Source organism: Thunnus thynnus, chromosome 16 (assembly GCF_963924715.1).
Source record: "Thunnus thynnus chromosome 16, fThuThy2.1, whole genome shotgun sequence".
In the NCBI taxonomy this organism is placed as follows: domain Eukaryota; kingdom Metazoa; phylum Chordata; class Actinopteri; order Scombriformes; family Scombridae; genus Thunnus; species Thunnus thynnus.
The window spans coordinates 7034870-7056697 of record NC_089532.1 but is presented as its reverse complement, the minus strand read 5'-3'; the positions used below and the strand labels follow the sequence as shown (position 1 = coordinate 7056697).

Here is a 21828-nt window from a genome sequence, read left to right as displayed (position 1 = left end):
ATTATTCATGTTTAACAAGCTGAACAATTATGTTAAATACATATATTGTATCCTCATGCTCTGCTTCAATAACAGTTTTATCTAAACCTGCTTTCTCCACAGGTCAGGTGAACGCTGTTACATTTCTGCAGTCTCCTCCCCAGATAGTGAAGGAGAGTAATGAGGTCCAGATTAACTGCAGTCATGATGACACTAGCCTTGTATTAATGCTCTGGTATCAGCAAACAGGGAGCGGTCTGATTAATTTAATTGGCTCCAGCTACAGTGGCAGTGACCCCAAATATGAGAAGCAGTTTAAAGGTCAGTTTGAGATTACAAGAAAAGACACCCAAACAGGAGCTCTAAACATTGGAAGTGTGAATCTATCAGAATCCGCTGTGTATTTCTGTGCTGCCAGTACACAGTGATGTGGTTTAATGTCACCACCTCACTAAAAACCCTGTTCTCTTCTTTGGTGTTTTCAAATTCAAGATCCCGAGAGGCAAGCTGGTGGAACAACTGAAATATTGTTCTGACATCCAAAACACAGACTGTGATTTTAAACACAAACAAACACATTGAGAATAAAATTACTGTTCACAGTCTCAAAGAATCATGTACATATGAAGGAGTTCAAGTTATTTTACTGACAAATAACATTAAAATTACATAATGGACTGGGGTGGAATTTAAGGCTGCAATATACAGGCAAAAAAATGCATGAAATTACAAACTCATTTTCTCAGAAAAAAATATTTAGTAACACTGCATCACATCCCAGCTATTTCAGATTTGCCAAATTTTTCCAAATCCAATTCTGGTGCTTATATGCACATTTTACCACCAACAGAAGGTGACATCATCACTGTGTCTCAACAGAAACACACAACAAAAACAGATTTCTATGTTTTTTTTTTTGCAATTATGAAATGAAATGCATGTTCAATTTACTCAAACTGTCTAACAACAACCAAAAGAAAATACTCAGCCCCTAAAATAAATTAATTTTCAATTAATCCCAATACTACAAAAACGTAGATGACAAGAGCATAAGAGCAAAATTTGCATTTAAATCTGTGACCTAACTAGGAATTTGAGCTATATTTTCACTGCAAACGTTATTAATCATACTTAATCGCATGCTTTATCTTGACAGCTATTACCAAACATGGTACCTCCATAGTGATCACAAACTTTGAGATCTGTGTTTTTGGTATACAGAAATTTGTGACCTGACAGAATATGTGACAGGATCAGCTATAAAAGACCAGAGAGTTCACCTGTTAGATGAGGTATTTATATCTGAATACCGGCATATAGGGTCACACAACTTTGGTTAACAGCTGTCACAAATTGTGACCATGTCAGTTCACTATAGTGGTATGGAGTAAGAGTATTTGATAAAGTAACTTGTGACAAAAACGTTTGCAGTGGCAATACAGGCTGAAATTCCTATACCGGGGAAAGAATCTGATACAACACCAGTGTCCATGAAGACTAGTTATCTGCTAAACTATTAATTTAACTAATAGCTAAACCTTTTGAAAAAATACCAAGAAGCTAAGAACAGAACAGAGAAACTTATTCAGACTTGAAATAACGTTTCACATTTATGGCAAAACGTTGGGTGAGGATTCAAAACAACTGCTGATGTGACTGAAAACCGTTGATGTGGAAATTAACGTTAACTGACACTCGGACTCGGACTAGCTAACAGGTACAGTAAGCCAACTAAGCTAGTTAGCAGACACAATGTCTTAGCTACTTCTGTGAGAAAAAAATAGCCGACAGCAGACAACCAACACCAACATATCAAACACACGACAGTAAGAGAGCAGGAAACGTTAACCAACAGCTTCACAAATGTTAGCTATTAAAATGTGAGCTTCAAATTACATCAGTGAGCTATTCAAACGTTAGCTTAGCCGAGCATTAAAACTCCAATTTAACAAAGCCAAAACATCAGCCACATATACACGTTAGCACAAGTATCAAGTGCCTACCTTGTTGAAGAAAAGCTGAGATTCACGGCTTCTCGGAGAAGAATAAAATCTTTTGGAACATTTCCAAGTTATTTCCAACTGAAAAATTCTCTACATTTTTGTAGCCAACCGTTGGCGTTAGGAACAACCGTTGAAGTGACAAATAACGTCTTCAGGGCGGTCTTCCGCTAGTTTTACAAACTGAATTATTCATTTAAACACGACAAAAGGTTGCTGTTTTTATCAAGTAGCGAGTATAACAAAAGTTTTTAACTTTTTTTACCTTGAGGAGGCAGTGTGCCTTGACTTTTTTTAGGATTCATTCCTCTTTTCTTTTTCAAAATTAACGGCATTACGAGTGGGCGGGGCATTGTCCATTTAAGCAAACCGCCAAATTCAGCAGTGACCATACACGTTCCACCAAGACCCAACAAGTCTGCAGGTTCATCCAATCAACTCAACAGTTGATTTTTAATTGAACATGTTTACAGTACTAACAAGCAACGGATGTTACTGTCAATGATAAAACATTATTCTCAACAGCATAACAACACAATCACTAAAGGGGATCAAGAGTGGCTCCTGTCATAGGCCACATAGGCCTAGGGAAACTAATTAGGCCAAATGAGTGGGATATTTGTTTTTTTGTTTTCTTTTTACTGACAGGTTTGTTTGCTTACAGTTTTTGGAAATGTGCACTTGTTCTCCCATCTCAATGTTTTTCTTCTTTTGCCTCATTAAATTGCGTAGGTTTTCATCAGGTTTGTTTTTCAAAGCCTTATTGGTTGGTCAGTTTTCACCCAACAGCCACCAAACTTCATGTGGTACCTCAGGCCATGCCATCAAACATTCTTGAATGTACCTTGATCCCAACTTGTCTTTTTGTCTGGGCTGGAAGTACCATTGTTGCACTTTTTTGGGTGATTCAATCGAAAATCTTGCCATGGCACCAATATAGTCATGGCCGGCCCTGAAGGTGGTAATCAGGATTTACTGCGACATCAACTCATATATTCTAAGATGTTTTTGGTTTTGATTTCACCTTCTACACTGAGAAGAAATACATTTATATTTATATACATCAATAATATTTTCCATTGACAATAATCTAAAGCTATACTAGAATTATAATTTTTCATGTTAAAAAAGATAAAGTAAAGGGAGTTAAGTTACCAGCCTTCAATGATAGCTAGCTATGACTATCTTTCTAAAACCATAAAAACAAATTTGATGTGGAAAGAACAGGTGCTCAATTGCCTCTATTCTAAATCTCATATAGACAAGTTCTCCTTGTCTTTGATGGGAATGAAAAAACCTGCAGACTGTTGGTATTTATTGCCGACCCTAATAACAAAAAGGCACTGCTTTACTTACAGAATTGACACAAAACTGACTTAAAATCAAAAGTGTTAAAAGTTTAAAAAAAAAAAAAAAAAAAAAAGAAAGAAAAAGAAAAAAGAAACAGCTATGAACAGAGTATAAAACAGAGTTGTATGCTTGTGGTAGTATACACAAAAAAGATTATTAAATCATTATACAATTAAATAATTCAATTACAAAAGAAAATCAGTACACAAAGCTCAAGTTTTCACAGCTTTGGACTCAGTTAGACAGGGTTTTAGTTTGTAACATTCTTGAAATTTTTGTTCCAGAATCACTCATACAACATATTATTGGTGAAACGTTTGAAAAACTTTACATTTTTCAATCACCAGCTTTACAATCAGCCATTTCTCATGACTTTAAAGCTTAAAACCAGAGCACCAAGACAATATCCATACATTGGTAATGTATGCATATTATATTAAGTGCACTAAAGAGGCAGGCAGAACATGAAAAAAACATTTTTGTCACTCACAAGATCAGTTGCTAGTAGAGGAAGAAGGTGGGGAAGAGGAGGTGTGATGTATCAGGAGAGGAACTTAGCCATCTGTCATTTGACATGTAGGCTAAAAAGTTGCAGATGCTCCACCTGTAATTGTGAGAGAGTTGTGAAAAATTCAAATTTTATTTGTTCTTATACTGAACAGGAAATTGATTGAAGTTGTATTTCCAGGATGCTTCCAGTTTTATGCACATCTGGATTTTTACTGCTCATGCTTACATGTAAGCCTTTACTCAATGTAACATCAATTATCAGCACTTTTCTCAGAATCTATTGTGTCTATACGACTGTGTATTTTTCAACCCAAGATTCAGTGATGAATTCTGACAAATTTAGGTACTTATATTCAAACAATATATCAGCATAAACTTGAATGGATTTTCTTCACAGGTAAAGTGGAGACTGTTACCTTTGAACAGTCTTCTTCTCAGGTTGTGAAGGAGGGGAGAGAGGAGCTCAGGATTAACTGCAGTCATGATGACAGCAGCCTTCAAGTAATGTTGTGGTACCAACACAAACAGAGCAGTCAGTCTATGAGCCTCATCGGGTTCACAGTCCTGCAGGGTGAACCAAACTACGAGAACCAGTTTAAAAACAGATTTAATCTGACAAGTGAAGATGCAGTGAGAGGATCTCTGATCATCCGCAGAGTGAATTCATCAGACTCGGCTGTGTATTTCTGCGCTGCCAGCACACAGTGATGTGGTTTAATACAACTGCTTCACTAAAAACCTGCTGTGGCATAAAAACTAATGACAGCTGCTGCTCAGAGTTCCAGATATTTAAGAGTTGAAAATATGCTGTATTGTTGTTGCTATTTAAGGTATCTTTGATTAATTACTGGATACAATATATGATGGAGTAACTGAACATGCAGCCTCTAAATATAAATGCACCTATTGTAAAAGTATTAATCTGCTTATATTTGCAGAATAATGTTGATGTCCCATAATGTAATATATATACATTAAAATACAAATAAAATACATCTTGATCCTCAAATCAATGCAGGAAAAGAATTCATTTTTCAATGCAACTCAAAGTGACACTTCATAATCAGTGAATGACAATAACAGTCAGTCCTACTTTCCAATCATGTGATCATGTGACCTCATGTTTCCTTTGTGCTGAACAAAGTGATGTATGACTGCATCATTCAGCTGGAAGAAGACTCTTCGCTAACATGTTTGTCACAGTCCTTTATCTGTTGCTTCTTTTACACTCAGGTGGGTTTTCTGTTTGAAAGTTTATCAAGTTTCCATCATTCAATTTAATGTTCTGTACATCGAGGTGAGACACAATGAAACATCATCCTTCATGTGCTGCAGGTCTCGGTGTTGTAGTTCTTCAGTCTGGAGATCAAATGTCTCACCCAGGACGCACAGTGAAGTTGGAGTGCAGCATGGGTCCAGGGCTCAGCATGATCAGCTACACCATGCTCTGGTACCGACAAAACCACTATGGAGCCCAGATGAAGTTCCTCCTAACACAGTATGACCAACCTGTGGGGCGCTTCCAGTCTTCTCTAGAAGCATCCAAAAACAGCTTCACCCTCCAGATTACTGATCTGTTTCTCAATGACAGCAGCACCTACTACTGTGCTGCCAGTCACAGTGATGCACACAGGCCAGACAGTCGTACAAATATCAAGTCTGTCAGTCACAGATGGCTCACAGCAGGAAGGAGCTGTGGTTCATTTGATTTATTGTTACAGTGGAACTGTTCAATGATAATAATATGTTTTCAAATTTTATATTAATGGAAGATAAATATGACATACTGGCCCTATATTGATTTCATTAAATATATTGGTTCATCATATCTCTACCACCACAATGATGGATGTCATTATCTCACAATTATTATGTTGCTATATTGCAGATACAACTGTAAAATTGTGAATATTTAATGCTTACCTGATCCATGACGTTATCTTCTCTCCATGCAAAAACTATGAAGCTGTTGAAACAGAGCAGAATAAATTATTTTCAGCTGGTTTCTTTTCTGTGTGCAAAGTAAAAAACAAGCTAGTGTTCCGTTTGTGGAGATTCAAGTTGTCAAATGCAACAAACTGTGATGTTTTTAATGACTTGAAGGGTTTACAGCTATGTAATTTGCATGTTAATTCATGTTTGGCTCGATTGTGATTTTCTCAGTCAAGTTTCTTTGTAAAGCCCAATATTACAAATATTTAAATGGGCCCACAACATTAAAAGTTCACAATCCAGCCCAAGCTTTTTTAACCTTTGTTTATCCCAGGAGATTTTGTTGACAGTTTGTGTAACTATTTTGTAAAGCAACAGGTTTCTTTTATTATTATTTTCTTACACAAATAATGGAAATTAAATGATTTCAGAGGCAAGAGGTGAACCCAGTGTCTGAGTAAGACTTCAGTAAGCTCATCACACAAAACACCCATAAAACGCAGAAGAAAAACAGTGAGAGATGAAGAGATAATCAATTACATTTCAGTTGCTGTTAAGAACCTGATCTGTTGTAGATTCAGTAATAACTTCACAATCTCCTCTAAAGTCCCGCAGGGACCACTCACAGAGCTCTTGAGAAAGGCTGCAGTTGCAGTTCAGTGTCCACTAGGAGAGTGTAGCTGTGCTGACACATGACTGTGTGAAAGTGAATGAATGTGGGCAGGGAGTTCATGGTTAAAGATTGAAAAACAGAGAGGACAGGGAGGATCAGATCATATTTCATATGTTTTGATTGCAGTAGCAGTAAATGAAGACAGAGTTATGACTGTAATGTAGATTGCTCTGATGTTTTTATTCTAAAACCTTTGACCACAGTGGAAATGAACGTCTTCTTGGTTGCAGTTCTTATCTTCTCCAGTGAGAACATTGAAATTCATTTGAAAGAAAAATAATGTTTTTTCTTGTAAGATTTTCTTGCTTTAGTTGTTGTTTGTTTACTTGTTGTCTTCTTTGTTATTTTCCAGATTTCTCTGTCTGTGTGAAAATTCAACAGCTTCCATTTTTAATCAGTCATGAAGGAGCCAAGACTGTAACTTTGGAGTGTGAACAAGATGATGAGCAATATTACTACATGTACTGGTACAGACAAAGCAGCGGTGGGGAAAAAATACAGCTGGTATCATACTCTACTAGTCAAGGTTCAACAAACATTGAAGCTCCTTTCAATGACTCCAAGTACACCATGACCCGGTCTACGTTGCTTAATTCCTCTCTGGTGATACACTCTGCTGAAGCCGGAGACTCAGCTGTGTATTACTGTGCCTCCAGTATAGCACAGTGGTTCAGAAAGCCTCAACAGCTAAACAACAACCTCAAGAGAAACACAAGAGGAGGGATGAGTGACAAGGACCAATGTGTTGAACTCTGAGAGTCAGGATTTTGTTGTAGTGTGACAGTGTAACATCAATGTGACATGAAAATAAGGATCGGACCATTAATTACAGAAAAAAATATGTTTAAAAAACAACAGCACAATGAACATCTATTAATTCAGTGAAGGTACAAGAACTCACCGCAAGTCATGTTTCAGCAGCACCACAGAGCTGATCAATTCAGATAAGGCACCAGGTGTTTAAGTATTTGTCACATTCAGTATTATTGTCCTCTGTGCTTTCTCATCTGTGTCACAATCAAGTCAAGTCTCTACTTTGTTATTTTATTATAATTCTCTCTGTGCTTCCTGACAAGATTAAAAGCATATCAGGCTTAAAAGGTTAGCACACACTGACCTCTACTGGACTCATGTAGGATTACACATATATTTAAGGAGCCATTCTAATCTTTAGTGTAATTAAAATGGCTTAAAAGTAAAGAATTAGTAGGATACAGTTAAAATCCCTTAAAAATAAATGACCTCTCCTGAGCAGCTGTGATATAACATTGTGTGAATGATGCCTCACAACACAGTAAGTTCCATTAAGAAGAAATAAAAAGACATAAAAAGTTTTATAAGTATGAAGTGCGTATCATATAGCAGTTATATTGTATGCAACTCATACATATATGCATACTCATACATATGATATATGTAATAACTACTAACTACTATAACTACTATCTCCAACTGTCTGATAAAAAAGTCTGTCCTCAAAAGACAGATAATAATATGCTATGATATGATATAACATTAATTCTATATGTTTAATTTAATGTTTATTTTTTATTTATAGAAACAGATTGTTCACTGAACACACTGATGTCTGATGCTGATAATGTAATAACTGATAGGTGCTGTATTTTTTCAAATGGATATATAAAATATAATAATATAATGAACTCTTACACAGTGGAATGACAAACTGTTTGACAAACATTGTGCCTCATGATGTCATAAATGATGTAACATTTTTAATAATTCATTTATAATGATAATCTTGATTAATAACATAATCATTAACATTATGATTCTTCTCTTTCTCATATCAGTCATAAAATCATTAGAAAACATTATTGCATCATCACTGATATCAATTAATAAATTGATTTCTTTAATGTTATGTTATGCTCCATATCCTACATTATCAGCCACATCTGTCGCTGTATGTTATTCAGTAAATGTGCCTCCTCTCTTCTCTGACAGCTGGGTGGGATAAAGAGGTGTGACCAGGAGAGATGTCACTTCCTCTGAGCAGCTAAAAACAAACACAGTTTCTCTTTTCCTTCTATTCTTCTTGCTTCTTTTCTTAGCTGTCACAAAAATAGCAGCAGTCAGGTTGGAGCTGGTTCAGCCGTCAGTCAGCCCGACCTGTGCAGCTGCTCTCACAGACAGAAAGAGATGGAGGATGAGATATGGGGAAGCTGGGTGGGGGAAGCGAAGAGGAGACAACGAAAAAGACTTCAGGTTTTTGTGTGATGCTTTTTCACCGTGGGGACAGGGGGCCACGGTGATACAATCCTATAGAGCCGCCGTACAAAAACCTCCTCCCATTAACATCCATTGTGTAGACTGCTACATGCTACTTTGGATACTTGGTAGAGCAGAAAACATCAATATTATGAAGGCGTGCAGGATGTCAGACCATTTTAGTATTGTAAAGTCAATTTAAATGAGGAAATTTGGCTGAAAAAATATCTTTTAAATGACTTTAAATTCATGTTTTGAGAACTTGGATGTTTGTTTTACTCATCTTGACAAAAATAAAACATCTTTGGACATTATGAAGCTCATCCTGCATGTTTGAACCTTCTTCATCCTGTGGATTATTAGACTGTTTCTAAACATGCTGATTATGGAAAGTTTTGTGACTTTTTGGTTGAGGAGGGATTCAGTGTGACACTGGAGCCGAAGCTTACTTTGGAAAGGGAACAAAACTCACAGTTTTGGGTAAGTCAGAACTCTCACAACTTCAGTTCACTTAAACAAACATAAAAAAGTTGAGTTGTTTGTGTAACATTAAAGGAAAAATCAGTTGTCATGAAAAAGCTGAACTATTGAGCTAAAGTTAGAACACTGTGACCAACACTAATCCTGCTTACTTCGGCCAAGGAACCAAACTGACGGTTTTAGGTAAATATTCCAGTTTATTAATGTGTTTTGATAAATGTCACATTGCTTTAGAGTCTCAGTATTGATAGAAGGATTAATGAAAACTATCTAAAGATAATTCTGGTAGAGAAAGACAGAGGAGTTTCATGCTCAGTATTTCTGCACTGTGACAATGCCAACGAAGCGTATTTTGGAAAAGGAACAAAACTGACTGTTTTAGGTAAGTGAAGGATGATGAAAAGTTGAAGAAAGCTTTGTAATTAGAGTGGTGCATTAAGAAACTAAATGTACTTTATAGTTCAAGTTCAGCTCAGTGCTTTTTGATGTTAAGCTTAAACACTGTGCCAATGTTGAAGCTTATTTCGGCCAAGGCACAAAACTGACTGTTCTTGGTAAGTAAGACGTCAAAATTTCTTCTCATGAATCCATTTGTGAGGAAAATAAAACATATTGAAGTTTTACATGTTGGTTGTTGAGGGATACAGTTTAGAATTGTGTATAAGCTGTAAAAACCAGACTGTAGTGCAGCAGATGTTGGTTTTTGGATTTTAAGAAAAGTGATATTTAATACAATAAACACTTAAAGGCAACCAAAAAGTAAAGAAGTAAAGTCAAAGCAGCATCTTGGGCTGTTTTGAGCACTGATTGAATGCACTGTGAAACCAGTGGTAATGAAGCTTTCTTCGGTGGAGGAACAAAGTTAACTGTTTTAGGTAAGAAATCAGAACAAATGTAAAAAGCTTTGTAATTTAGTCATTCATTAAGAAACTTACTGCACCTGAGTCTTTATAGTTCAAGTTCAGCTCAGCAGTTTTTGATGTTAAGCTTAAACGCTGTGTCAATGCTGAAGCTTATTTCGGCCAAGGCACAAAACTGACTGTTCTTGGTAAGTAAGACGTCAAAATTTCTTCTCATGAATCCATTTGTAAAGTATATACAACATATTGAAGTCTTACATGTTGGTTGTTAAGGGATACAGTTTAGAATTGTGTACAAGCTGTAAAACCAGACGGTAGAGAAGCAGATGTTGGATTTTGGATATAAAGAAAAGTGATATTTAATGCAATAAACACTTAAAGGCAACCAAAAAGTAAAGAAGTAAAGTCAAAGCAGCATCTTGGGCTGTTTTGAGCATTGATCCAGTGCACTGTGACTCTAGTGGTTATGAAGCTTTCTTCGGTGGAGGAACAAAACTGACTGTTTTAGGTAAGAAGAAATCAGAACAAGTGTAAAAAGCTTTGTAATTGAGTCGTTCCTTAAGAAACTTACTGCATCTAGTCTTTATGGTTCAAGTTCAGCTCAGTAGTTTTTGACGTTAAGCTGAAACACTGTGTCAGTACGAAGCTTATTTCGGCCAAGGCACAAAACTGACTGTTCTTGGTGAGTAAGATGTCAAAATTTCTTCTCATGAATCCATTTGTGAGGCAAATAAAACATATTGAAGTTTTACATGTTGGTTGTTGAGGGATACAGTTTAAATTGTGTACAAGCTGTAAAAAACAGACTGTAGTGCAGCAGATGTTGGTTTCTGAATTTAAAGAAAAGTGATATTTAATACAAAAAATACTAAAAGGCAACCAAAAAGTAAAGAAGTAAAGTCAAAGCAGCATCTTGGGCTGTTTTGAGCATTGATTGAATGCACTGTGACACTGGTGGTGGTAATGAAGCTTTCTTCGGTGGAGGAACAAAACTGACTGTTTTAGGTAAGAAATCAGAACAAATGTAAAAAGCTTTGTAATTGAGTCGTTCCTTAAGAAACTTACTGCACCTGAGTTCAAGTTCAGCTCAGCAGTTTTTGGCGTTAAGCTGAAACACTGTGTCAGAACGAAGCTTATTTCGGCGAAGGCACAAAACTAACTATTCTTGGTAAGTAAGATGTCAATTTTTTTCCCCATGAATCCATCTATAAGAGAAGTCAAATATGTAAAAGAAGTTAAACATTTATTTATGTTTTACTTAGGCTGATTATTGAGAGAAACTGTTTTGCTTGCATCATGTAAAAAAAACAACACAGGCTATAGTGAAAGCTTTTGGTTTTACTGCAAAAGAAAGTTGCATTTAATATAAATCTAAAAAAGTAAAGAAGCAAAGTCAAAGCAGCATCTTGGGCTGTTTTGAGCACTGATCAAGTGCACTGTGACTCTGGTGCTTCAGAGGCTTACTTTGGTGCTGGAACAAAACTAACTGTTTTAGGTAAGAAATCATTTAAAAGTTCATTAAATATTACTCTGGTGTTGTTTCGTTAAGATGTTTTTAAAATGTAAAGTTACTCCAAAGATGATTCCAAAACAGTAAGAGTGATAAAACTGTTTACAGCCATTACTAGGTTTAATAATCATAAAATAGCCACAAAAAGCATGAATATATGTTCAAAAGGTAAAAATAAGTCTAAGATGATTTTCATGTTTTGTAAACTAAAATAGTGGAAGTCTTAAAAAGTCAAATAGTGAAATAAATTTGAAGGGTAACAGATAGAGAAGCAGTAGAAAGAGTTTTTGTTACTATTGAAACACTCTGTGCTCCAACAGAGAAGCTTACTTTGGAGCTGGAACTAAACTCACTGTTTTAGGTAAGAAAACCTGCAAAAATAATCTCACAGAGCATGATTCACAGCTTTTTTAATTTATGAGAGTAAGAAAAATGGTCAGTATTAAAAAATATATCTTTAGACCTTTTATTCAATTGCATAAAACAATTTATACTGTAAAAGAACTTGATACAGGAGTTAGTTTGTGTCAGTAAAACAAGTCTTGTCTATGTTCTCCAGTAAAAGTACTGCAGCAATAAAACATTTGGCTCAACGCCCAGATTATTACTCTCAGTGAGTTTTTATCAGCACTATGAAATACTGTGAGTTCTCAGTCAGAAGCTTACTTTGGAGCTGGAACTAAACTCACTGTTTTAGGTAAGACAAAACTATCATTGAATATATACTGATGTAATATTCTACAGGATATAACAGCAAACCAGTTGGTTATATCAGGTTAAAGTTGAGTGATGTTTTTTATCTCTCTTGAATGGATCTCAAACCAGACGTTTAATTCTTTTAGGTAATGAGTTCATTTGGTATGAATATGTATTATTTGCAGATTTTCTACACATGAAGGTTTTTAGTTTATGTGAAAGTAAACACAAAGAGTTTACAGCTTTCAGTGCTGAAAGGTTGAGCAGTTTTTCTACAGCCTTGTATCAGTGTGAACAACAATGAGCCTGCTTACTTTGGCAGTGGCACCAGACTAACAGTCCTGGGTAAGAAAATTATAGAAATCATATCAATTAATCTAAATCCGCAAAATTATTGTTGTAAATGTTTTAATGTCTTATTCTGTGATTTTCTGGAGTTGTACTGTGTCAAAAGTGCCAAAGAAAATATAAAATCTATAGAATAAGAATCTCACACTACGTTTGGTCCAGGCATCAGAGTTTGACTTTTATAGTTTATTTCTAACCTTTAAACTGTGACATTTTTGCAGTTTATAATATTCATGACAGCCAACACTGTCTCAGTTTCAAAACAAAGTTAAATATATTTACTTGAATTGGTAAAGAAATGTAGGGGAAAAGTTTTTAAAAAATATACAAAGTGAATGAATCAGTAAGTGATAATTGTGATATTGTGACTGTACTGTAGACATACTGTAAAGAAGTTAGAGGTTCATTCAGTCCTTGTAGGTCAGTGTCAGTTTTTTACATGCAAGTCAGCAGTGTGCTCTGACAGTTATCCTGCTTATTTTGGAGAAGGAACCAGGCTAACAGTTGTTGGTAAGATCACTGAGATAACTTCATAACATTTATCTGAAATGAAATCTTAATGACTCTCAATGTGAGTTTGGCCACCTGCAATGATCATGGTGTATTTGGGATTTTCAAGGTTACAATTATACATTGTTTTGTTGTTGATCTCCAGGATTTTGACAATGCAACTCTAATCTAATGATTCATGTCCTTATAGAAAAAGAGGCAAAAGCACCAACAGTGAAAGTGCTTCCACCTTCGCCAAAAGAATGTCGCAAGCAGAAATACGAGCACAGGAGGAAAACCTTAGTTTGTGTGGCCACTGAATTCTACCCAGACCATGTCAGTGTATTCTGGCAGATCGATGGGAAGAAAGTCACCAGGGGTGTGGCGACGGACAACACTGCCCTGCGGGACGGAGATTACTACAAAATCACCAGCAGGTTGAGGGTCTCTGCCAATGATTGGTACACACCTGACAGTCGTTTCACCTGCACTGTCAGCTTCTTTGATGGAAAAGAAACCAAACCTTATTGGGATTCAATTCTTGGTGAAAAAGGTATGTTGATGTAAAACTCAGAAATTAATTAAATTTTTGCAACGAAAACATGTAAACGGTCATCTGTACTCATCTAATCCATGTTTCTTCTTCTATCGGCTAAAGAGGTGACGATGACAAGAGGTAAATATATTATTTTTTGATTCTGTACACCTCAATGCATTAATTCTACCAATATAAGGATATACATATAACTGAATAATTAGTCTTTGAATCATGTCACTTATGTGGGTATTTGAACTTTCTGCAGGCAAATATTTGAAGATCACAAATAATGCCAAACTCTCCTACGGTGTTTTCATCGTCAAGAGCAGCGTCTATGGAGCCTTTGTTGTGTTTCTGGTGTGGAAGCTTCAGGTTTGTTCTGTTTCTGTTGCTTAGATGCTTTGATTAGCTTCAGTTTCCTGTACTTGACATAAAAACTGGCTCCATATATTTGAATAATAAGTAAAAAGAGCTTATGACATTAAGACATTGTGTCCTTCTCTTTCTGTTGCAGGGAAAACACAACTGAGAGCTGAGCTGCAGCCTGAACAAGTGAACTCTCAGATCGATTCTGTTAGTTTCTGTAAATAAAGATTGAGAACATTGAACTCATATTTCTTATATTTCCACTATGTTGTGTGTTACAAAGCATTCGTGCTCTTAATAGTAATTCTGCACACAGTAGATGAACAGTTTCAGGCATATTTTTGTTACAATCTTAAAGCTATAACTGGCATAAAAATACTTTGGCATCACGTTTTTAAAAATACGTCTGTATAATGTGTGGTAGTGTGTGGTTGTAAACTGCTTGTTTGCTGAATTTTCTTTTCAATAAAAGTATTTCAGAGAATCTTGAAAAGCTTTTGCTTTCATTTATTCAATAAATGTTGAGTGTCCTACTGAGTTTTTGTAGTTTGTCCTACAAATGATTCTCATGACAGATTCAGGCAGTAAGACTTTATTTACATAGTGTTTATCTAAACCAGATTCATCTTCATATCACACACTATTCATACACAGTGGTTCTTTTACAAGAAAGAAAGAAAGAAAGAAAGAAAGAAAGAAAGAAAGAAAGAAAGGATTAGACAGATAAGTTTGTCAGTTGCTCCAAATTGTTGCTGATATGTAGTTTGGATACTGACCCCCGTCACTGCTCTCACATCTCATCTTACACTCAACATCACTTTTTCCAGAGATAGTGTGAGGTATTTTTAGCTGCTCGCCTTACTGCCTGTTTTCTGAGAAATCAGATATTTCATGTTGAAATACCTTATCTCAAGAAAACATCACAAGCTGCTTCAGTTGGGTCATAACAAGATTTTCCAATGAGCAAACTGAAAGGTGACTGAAGTGTTGTTTTCTGGTGACATTTAAGTGATGAATTAAATCCAGACAACTAATCTGAATTATAATATTCTTTCTTTTATAAATTATTGATTAAAGTGAGTTTATATGAGTTGTATCTAGTTTTTTTCCACTTTACACAACTAAGTATGACAGTTTATATTATCTTTATGAATAAGGATCATCTTCCTTTACGTTAAAGACTCACAGTAATAAAGTAAATGTGAGAGTGTGAGTCTACCACATAACAGGAAATCAACCTTCTCATCTGTGTACAGAAGGAGGTCAAAGCTGTTGTTGGTGAGGGAGACAAACTGGGGCTTGAAACCCTGCAGAGGAGTAGAGAGCGACAGCAGAGGAGAGGATGTGGTCACAGAGCAGCCTGCAGATCGTTCTCTGTGCTGAGAAATGACGAAGGTGCAACCTTCTACTTTACCACAACCTCCGGTTCACAGAGTCCACCTGCATCTCTGCACCAACCCCCCGCCCTGCACATCTCTGAGCATACAGCTGGAAAAGCTGCCATTTCTGTGTCAACTGAGGCTACAGAATGAACATGAGTATGTTGTAACACACAACACATGTTTACTCAAATTTAAATTTGTTAAGGTATGAATTTTATTGCAGTTACACAGATCAAAACCGAATCAGGTGGGCATAAAACAACAATCAACAGTTGATTTAAAAAGAGTCTAAGTGTTTGAATGTAATTGTAGTCTTATTATTATTATCTCATTATTTTCATGTGAAGCACTGTATGAGATACTATAAACCATGTGTCTATGTTTAAAGCACAAGCTTTTTCAGTTTACTGGATGCTTCTGTCCCAACAGTCCTTCATCAAACTGTAAAAATATTTTTGAACAGTGGGAATCAAAACATGTTTTTTGCTCGCTGGAGTCAGATAAACAGGAAACAATGTCTGCTCTGACAACAGAAACATGATGTGTCTGACATCTGTGAGCAAGATAATTATATCTCCCCTACCAACCCTGAACGTTAGATAAATTTATGAGTTGCTGTTTTAGGAAACAAAAAACATTGTTTCATAACCTCTGCAACTTTGCAAATAAAGCTTGTGTGATTAATTTTAGTCCCAGGCAAACCAATTTTAATTGATCTATATTGGATTTTCAAACTGTTTTGTGATTTTTGGTCCTGATGGACTTGACTGGCATTGGTGAGATGGTCATTTTATTTAGTCTGAGTTAGTTTTTTGGTTGTTGTTTATATGTTGAAACACATATTTGCTTTCATTTCTCTTTAACAGAAAATACGTCTTAATAAAGACTAACTACCTACAAGTAAATGTTAGGAGCATTAAATTATTAATTTCTAGTTCCCCTGTTGTATTTACTCTGTTTGAATATATGGCAAACATACAAACATAATAAAAAAATACACAAAATAAACAAAACGAAAACACACACACAAAAAAGATGAAAGGAAACTGCTGATGTTAAACGGTTTGTTCAAACTTACTAAGGTCAGAACTTTATACTTTAGGAAAGATAAAATTTTTAATTTAAAAAATCCACCATGGGGCTCTTTTTCAGTAAGTCAATAAATGGTCCTCACATCTCATTCCATCAACAGTTTCTAATGATAGGACTTAAATTAGTTGTCCACTAAATGGTGCACGATAGTTTTTCATAAGGTATATTTTGAGATGTAAACACAGTGAGCAACTTGAAATCCAGCAAATGCTCCCTTATGAAATATCTCCATATGGGAGTTTTGAATTGGACCATGGTTGAAACCTGCTGCGGTTCTGTACTTCTTACTTCTGTACAATATCATACTGCCTGAGTTGAACTAGCAGACTTCAGTAGAAAGCATCAAACCTGCTGCAACAAAATGATCCCAACTGCACAGAATCTTAAAGCTGAGAGAAGTAACAGTCAAACTACAACGACCTGATGCCTCCAGCATAGATTAAGGATGTCAAATCCTTTCACTGATATTCAACAACTAGAAGAGTAAAGTTTTTACAAAGACAGGCATGTTTCATGTTGAAATTGTCACCTTCATCTCAATTATATTTACATATACAACAATATCAAAAAAATCAAATATAATATGGGACATTGCTTACTTATACTTCTTATGGAGGCATTTTCTATTAATAGACATAAACCCTTCTTGAGTAACGGCCTGAAACCTTCAAATAAATATGAAAAAAACCCCAACTGTTTCTAGTTCTGTGACGAAGTCTAATTGATACTATCTGGCCCACCTGGTATGTGTTTGCAAAACCTCAACCTCCTGACGATGCTATTAAAATAAAATTAAGAACTCCTAAGAGTAAACATGCCTCTGTGTTCAAAGTAATTAATTCTTATATTTAAGGCTTTCATTAAAATACCAGGCTGGAAGTTTTGTTGGATTACAACTTCTCTACAACAACAGATCATGTTTAAAACAGTCAACTGAATCTTATTATTGCTAAATTAAATAATAAAAAGTAAACTTAATACATTTAGGAATGTAATTTAATCTACAAGATGTTATTAATTAGTCAACAGTTAACACAGTATAGCAACCAGACACAAACACTCATGTTCTGTCATGTTGCACGACCCCTTGTGGTGTGAACAAGAACTGCAAGTCATGAATAGGATTCACATACATCAAACCACCAGAAGGTTTTATCAAAATATTATTTTTATTGTCAAATAATTACATAAAAATAAACAATATGAGGTGAAAATAAAAGGCCATATTCTGGTATGAGCTCCTTGTACAGCCCTGTATCAGTGAAACGCCAAAACATTGATTAAAAAGGGTAATGGTCAAAACAGCACGACAGATATTGAATAATTTCACAACAATCCTTTAAATGGCCTAATAATAAAATTAACATGATTCTCTAGAAAACAGAGAGCATGTAGGTCCAGTGAGTAATAACTTATGTTAAGACGTGGCAGAGCAATAAACAAAGAGAAAGTCTGACTTTTGCTTCATCACATTCAACAGACTTCACAGGTTTATACAGTACCTCCATTTTTAAGGCACCTAGTTTATGTTTCCAAATTCAGTGTTTAACAGACTCCCTGTAGAACTCCTAATTCAGATTTAACTACACCTACAGGAAAGCGATGAATCCCTTTTTTGTTGCATTCTTGAATTGTGATTCGGCACAACCTCGTCAGTGTTTTGAGTCCTTTTGGCAATCGCAGCAGTTCAGAGTTGAAAGCTCAGGTTTTACAAATGCAGTCCTCCGAAACGGCTCCAAGGTTTCAAACTCTGCCCTCCTCAGTCCCCTCTACCACCCGACCCAGAGTTTTAAAACCCAACCTGCAGCTTTACCCCAGCCAACTGAACCTGTCGTTCTTCTGCGTATGCCTGGTACAGCTGGCGCAGCAGAAACTGGAGTAGTACGGGCTGGAGCAAAGTCTGGCGTAAACGATCAGCTCGCAATTGGCAAGCTCAGGCTGGTCCACGCATTCTGGTGGCACATCAACATCTGCAACAGCAAAATTGAGAGACAGCGTTACTCTTTGACCCTACTACATTTTTAATTTTGTTTCATAAAGTCAGATCAATAAACAGAACATTGCCTGGTGTTCTATGAAGCTACTTCAATTAGTAGTAGTCAGAATAATGAAGTGAAATGAGACGGCAGCTCAGTCTAATTATCAGGCTACGGCCTTATTTATTTGTTAACGCTTGTCACTATTGTCCAAACTTTTCAGATAAACCAAGAGGCTAAAACTTAAAATTTGTATCGAGATATGACAGCAGAAGACATATTTTTATTGTTTATCATATTTCTGATCATATGACAGTATCTAGAATAAAGTGGCTCAAACAATGATTTGATGAGATGATGAGTTAGATTATTATTCTCACCTTGCTGCGTGTCTTTAGTGACCCTCACTTCAGCCGTGGCACTCACAGAGTAGATGCCGGTGTAAGCGTTACAGGTGTAGGTGCCCTCATCCGAAGGCTTTACGTTATACAGGATTAGACTGCCATCAGATGACAGCAGGATGCTTCGCCCGTCTGGACGTACCGGCACACCATTTCTAAAGGAAGAGAGGATAAACAATTGATGTTATTTTGAGAAGTTATTTGTTCTGGAAAATAAGAAGCTGAGCTGTAGAAAAAGTCACATTAAATTATTATCTTAGAAAAATTGTGGTATAAATGCCAGACAGTAGTCACACCGTGTTTGTTTTTTTTTGTTTGTTTTGTTTTTTTACTCGAAACAAATAAAGATTTCTACATTTTCTATTTGTCAGACAATATAACCTAATGCAAGTCAGAGTCACCTCTTTCATATGTTTGTACAATGACTGAAAATGTAAGTAGTTACATTTTGAAGTTTTGAAGACAAACATTACCTGACTATCCTTTAAATAAACATGATTATTTGACCATGTAGACCTTTTAGGTAACTTATATCCTTTAAAAAGTATCATTATTTTGTTTGTGCCACACTCATCATTAGTACAGTCCAGACAGTAAGTATTTGGACAGTTATACACTTGTTCTTCAGGCTCTGGCCTTCAGCACATTCAGTTTGAAATAAAGTAATAGATACTACATTAAAGTGCCAAGTCTCAGATTTAATTGGAGTAAATTTAAATCAATATAGAAAGAACTGTGTGGGAGATGTAGCCTACCACATAGTGCCCAAATTTCAAGGGTTCAAAAATAATTGGACACTACTATTAAATGTTTCTTAGGCAGCTGTGTTAGTTCATACACAAAAGAGCTCACATGTGGCTCAGAGTTGATTAAAAGTTAAGTTGCCATTTAGATTGAGGTGGAGGTGTCTGTATCTTGCTTTGACATCAAACTCTGCAAGTTTAGCTACATGCTGGGCTGACTGTTCTTGAGATCAGAAGTAAGCAACTATTACTATTACTATATTTACTATTACTATAGTACTAATAGGATAAATACTCCAGCTTGACCAAGTTATTAAGTACCTGGACCAGCCAATATTGACGTTGTCTCCTGACACCACACAGGGCAGCCGAGCTGTGCTGCCTTCAGACACCTGGATGTTATTAGGAGCTGTAGTGATCCTCAGGTCTGCTAGATAGTGAAACCAGAAAAAAGGTCAGATTTATTTTTAAATTCTTAAACCCTCATAAATCCATGCATATTTTTTGGGATGTCACCTATAGCAACGGACCTCAAACGCTGTCTGTTTCAATGACATTCAGATATGTAAAATACATATAATACTTTATATTATCTTTTTGATTTAACATTTGAAACGACACACATTCATGAGCCTTGTGAGGGAAAACCAAATAAAACAGATTACTCAATGGGATATCAGGGAGTCTACAACCTTTACTGACCTCTACTGGTGACTTTGTGACATTACACCATCAATATAACTAAATGTCTCTGTCAGTCATAATGAACATACAGCACTCTACATTGTCAGATTTGACTTAAATCTTTGGATGCTCATATTTAGCATATTTAACAGGTTTACATAGTATGTAAGGTTTATCATGTGTTTAGCATAATGGCAAAGATGTAAATAAATCTCACCTTGGACTTTGAGCTGCAGCTGTCTCTGCTCCAGCTGCTGCTGAGTGGAAGCTGTGCATGTGTAGACTCCAGAGTCTTCAGACCTCAGCGGGCCGACGATCAGGGTGCCATCTGAATGTTGGGTAAACCTACAACACAACATTTAACATCAATAAATCATCACTTTTGGAACATCGCAGTATAATTATCATAATCCAGCTAGACCACTGATTCTACAAACAGGAAGCAACTGGTTCTTTCAGTGCAGCTGGAACTTCCACAGTTTCAGGAAATATCAAGTGTTGGAGGGAGTTAATGGCTGACAGAAAAATTGTTTCCAGCATGTTTGTCTTACTCAGTAAATAGACAAATGTTCATGGAGTTGGAGTGACACATTGTGGGCGAGAAGCAACGTCTTGAAGAGTAACACAAAGGGTTTGTGGGGATAATTTTGAGAGCCACTTGCACTAACAACACTGCACGCATAAAATAAGCACTCACAGTTATGCGGACCATGGATCCGTTTGTTTGTTGTTAAAAATGCATGGAACCATTCATTTAGGAGTCACAAGAGAAATCTTTAAGAATTAATTACAACTGCAGCTGGAATCTGTTGTTTTACTGTATAATTACAATGATCATTTAGATTTCTGTATTAAACTGAAGTCCAACATGAGTTATTTACAGAGAATCTTACACATCACACAAATAAATGTTTGATTTTCTTTAGACTTTGACAATTCTTTTGAATCATAATTAGATATAAATTTAGTATTAAAATCAAATACAAATGTACCTGGAGTCACTGAGAATCTGTCCATCTTTTGTCCACTGAATGCTGACAGACTGAAGTGCAGAAGGAGGGACAATTGTGCAAGGCAGTTTGGCAGTTTGTCCTCCTCGCATCTCCAGCACAGATGAACCTGACCGCTCGATACTGAACCTGAGAGAAATGATGTCCGTATTTTAAAGTGTTGTTGTTTATAATCTTCAGTTTCTCACCTTTCTATTTCACAGAGGGAATAATAATTAAAGCTTTCTGTTTATGGAGACAAAGAGAGATTATTCTCACCTCGGGAATGGACCATCTCCGGGCAGTGAGGTGGGAATCAGCGGAGATGATCCCTCTATGCACACAAACACACACACACACACACACACACACACACACGATTGGACACACAGAGTGAGTGCTCCAGTCATAATTCACTTACATAATGTCACATTACCACATTACACCATGCATAATAACTAGCTAACTTGTCAAGGTCAGTGTGTTCTGACACAACCTGTTACATCATCTATGACATCAGGACTTCACTCCAATCTTCTGGATTTACGTAGGACGGACTGATTAGGGTTAAAGTCGGTCAAATTTTGACTTTTTGACT

The 21828-nt window shown here is 36.1% G+C and overlaps 1 protein-coding gene and 1 gene segment (V, D, J or C); one reads left to right on the top strand and one right to left on the bottom strand.

Moving 5' to 3' along the window:
* Positions 1–14456, top strand: part of LOC137199800 (T cell receptor beta chain MC.7.G5-like) — a 90962-nt gene extending 76506 nt beyond the window's left edge. The window contains 4 exon segments of the C gene segment in view: positions 13271–13612; positions 13712–13735; positions 13863–13969; positions 14112–14456. Coding sequence covers positions 13271–13612; positions 13712–13735; positions 13863–13969; positions 14112–14126 — 488 coding nt within the window.
* A 3131-nt stretch (positions 14457–17587) lies between these two features.
* Positions 17588–21828, bottom strand: part of paplna (papilin a, proteoglycan-like sulfated glycoprotein) — a 28629-nt gene continuing 24388 nt past the window's right edge. The window contains exons 22-27 of one of the 2 annotated variants that reach the window (XM_067614320.1): positions 21510–21564; positions 21234–21380; positions 20459–20586; positions 19879–19984; positions 18794–18969; positions 17588–18407 (exon numbers count right to left, since the gene is read on the bottom strand). In XM_067614320.1, the coding sequence (XP_067470421.1) occupies positions 18247–18407; positions 18794–18969; positions 19879–19984; positions 20459–20586; positions 21234–21380; positions 21510–21564 (773 nt within the window). In that variant the 3' untranslated portion in view covers positions 17588–18246. Of the gene's footprint in view, positions 18408–18793; positions 18970–19878; positions 19988–20458; positions 20587–21233; positions 21381–21509; positions 21565–21828 lie in introns of both variants that reach the window. The other variant, XM_067614319.1, reaches the window with a different exon arrangement.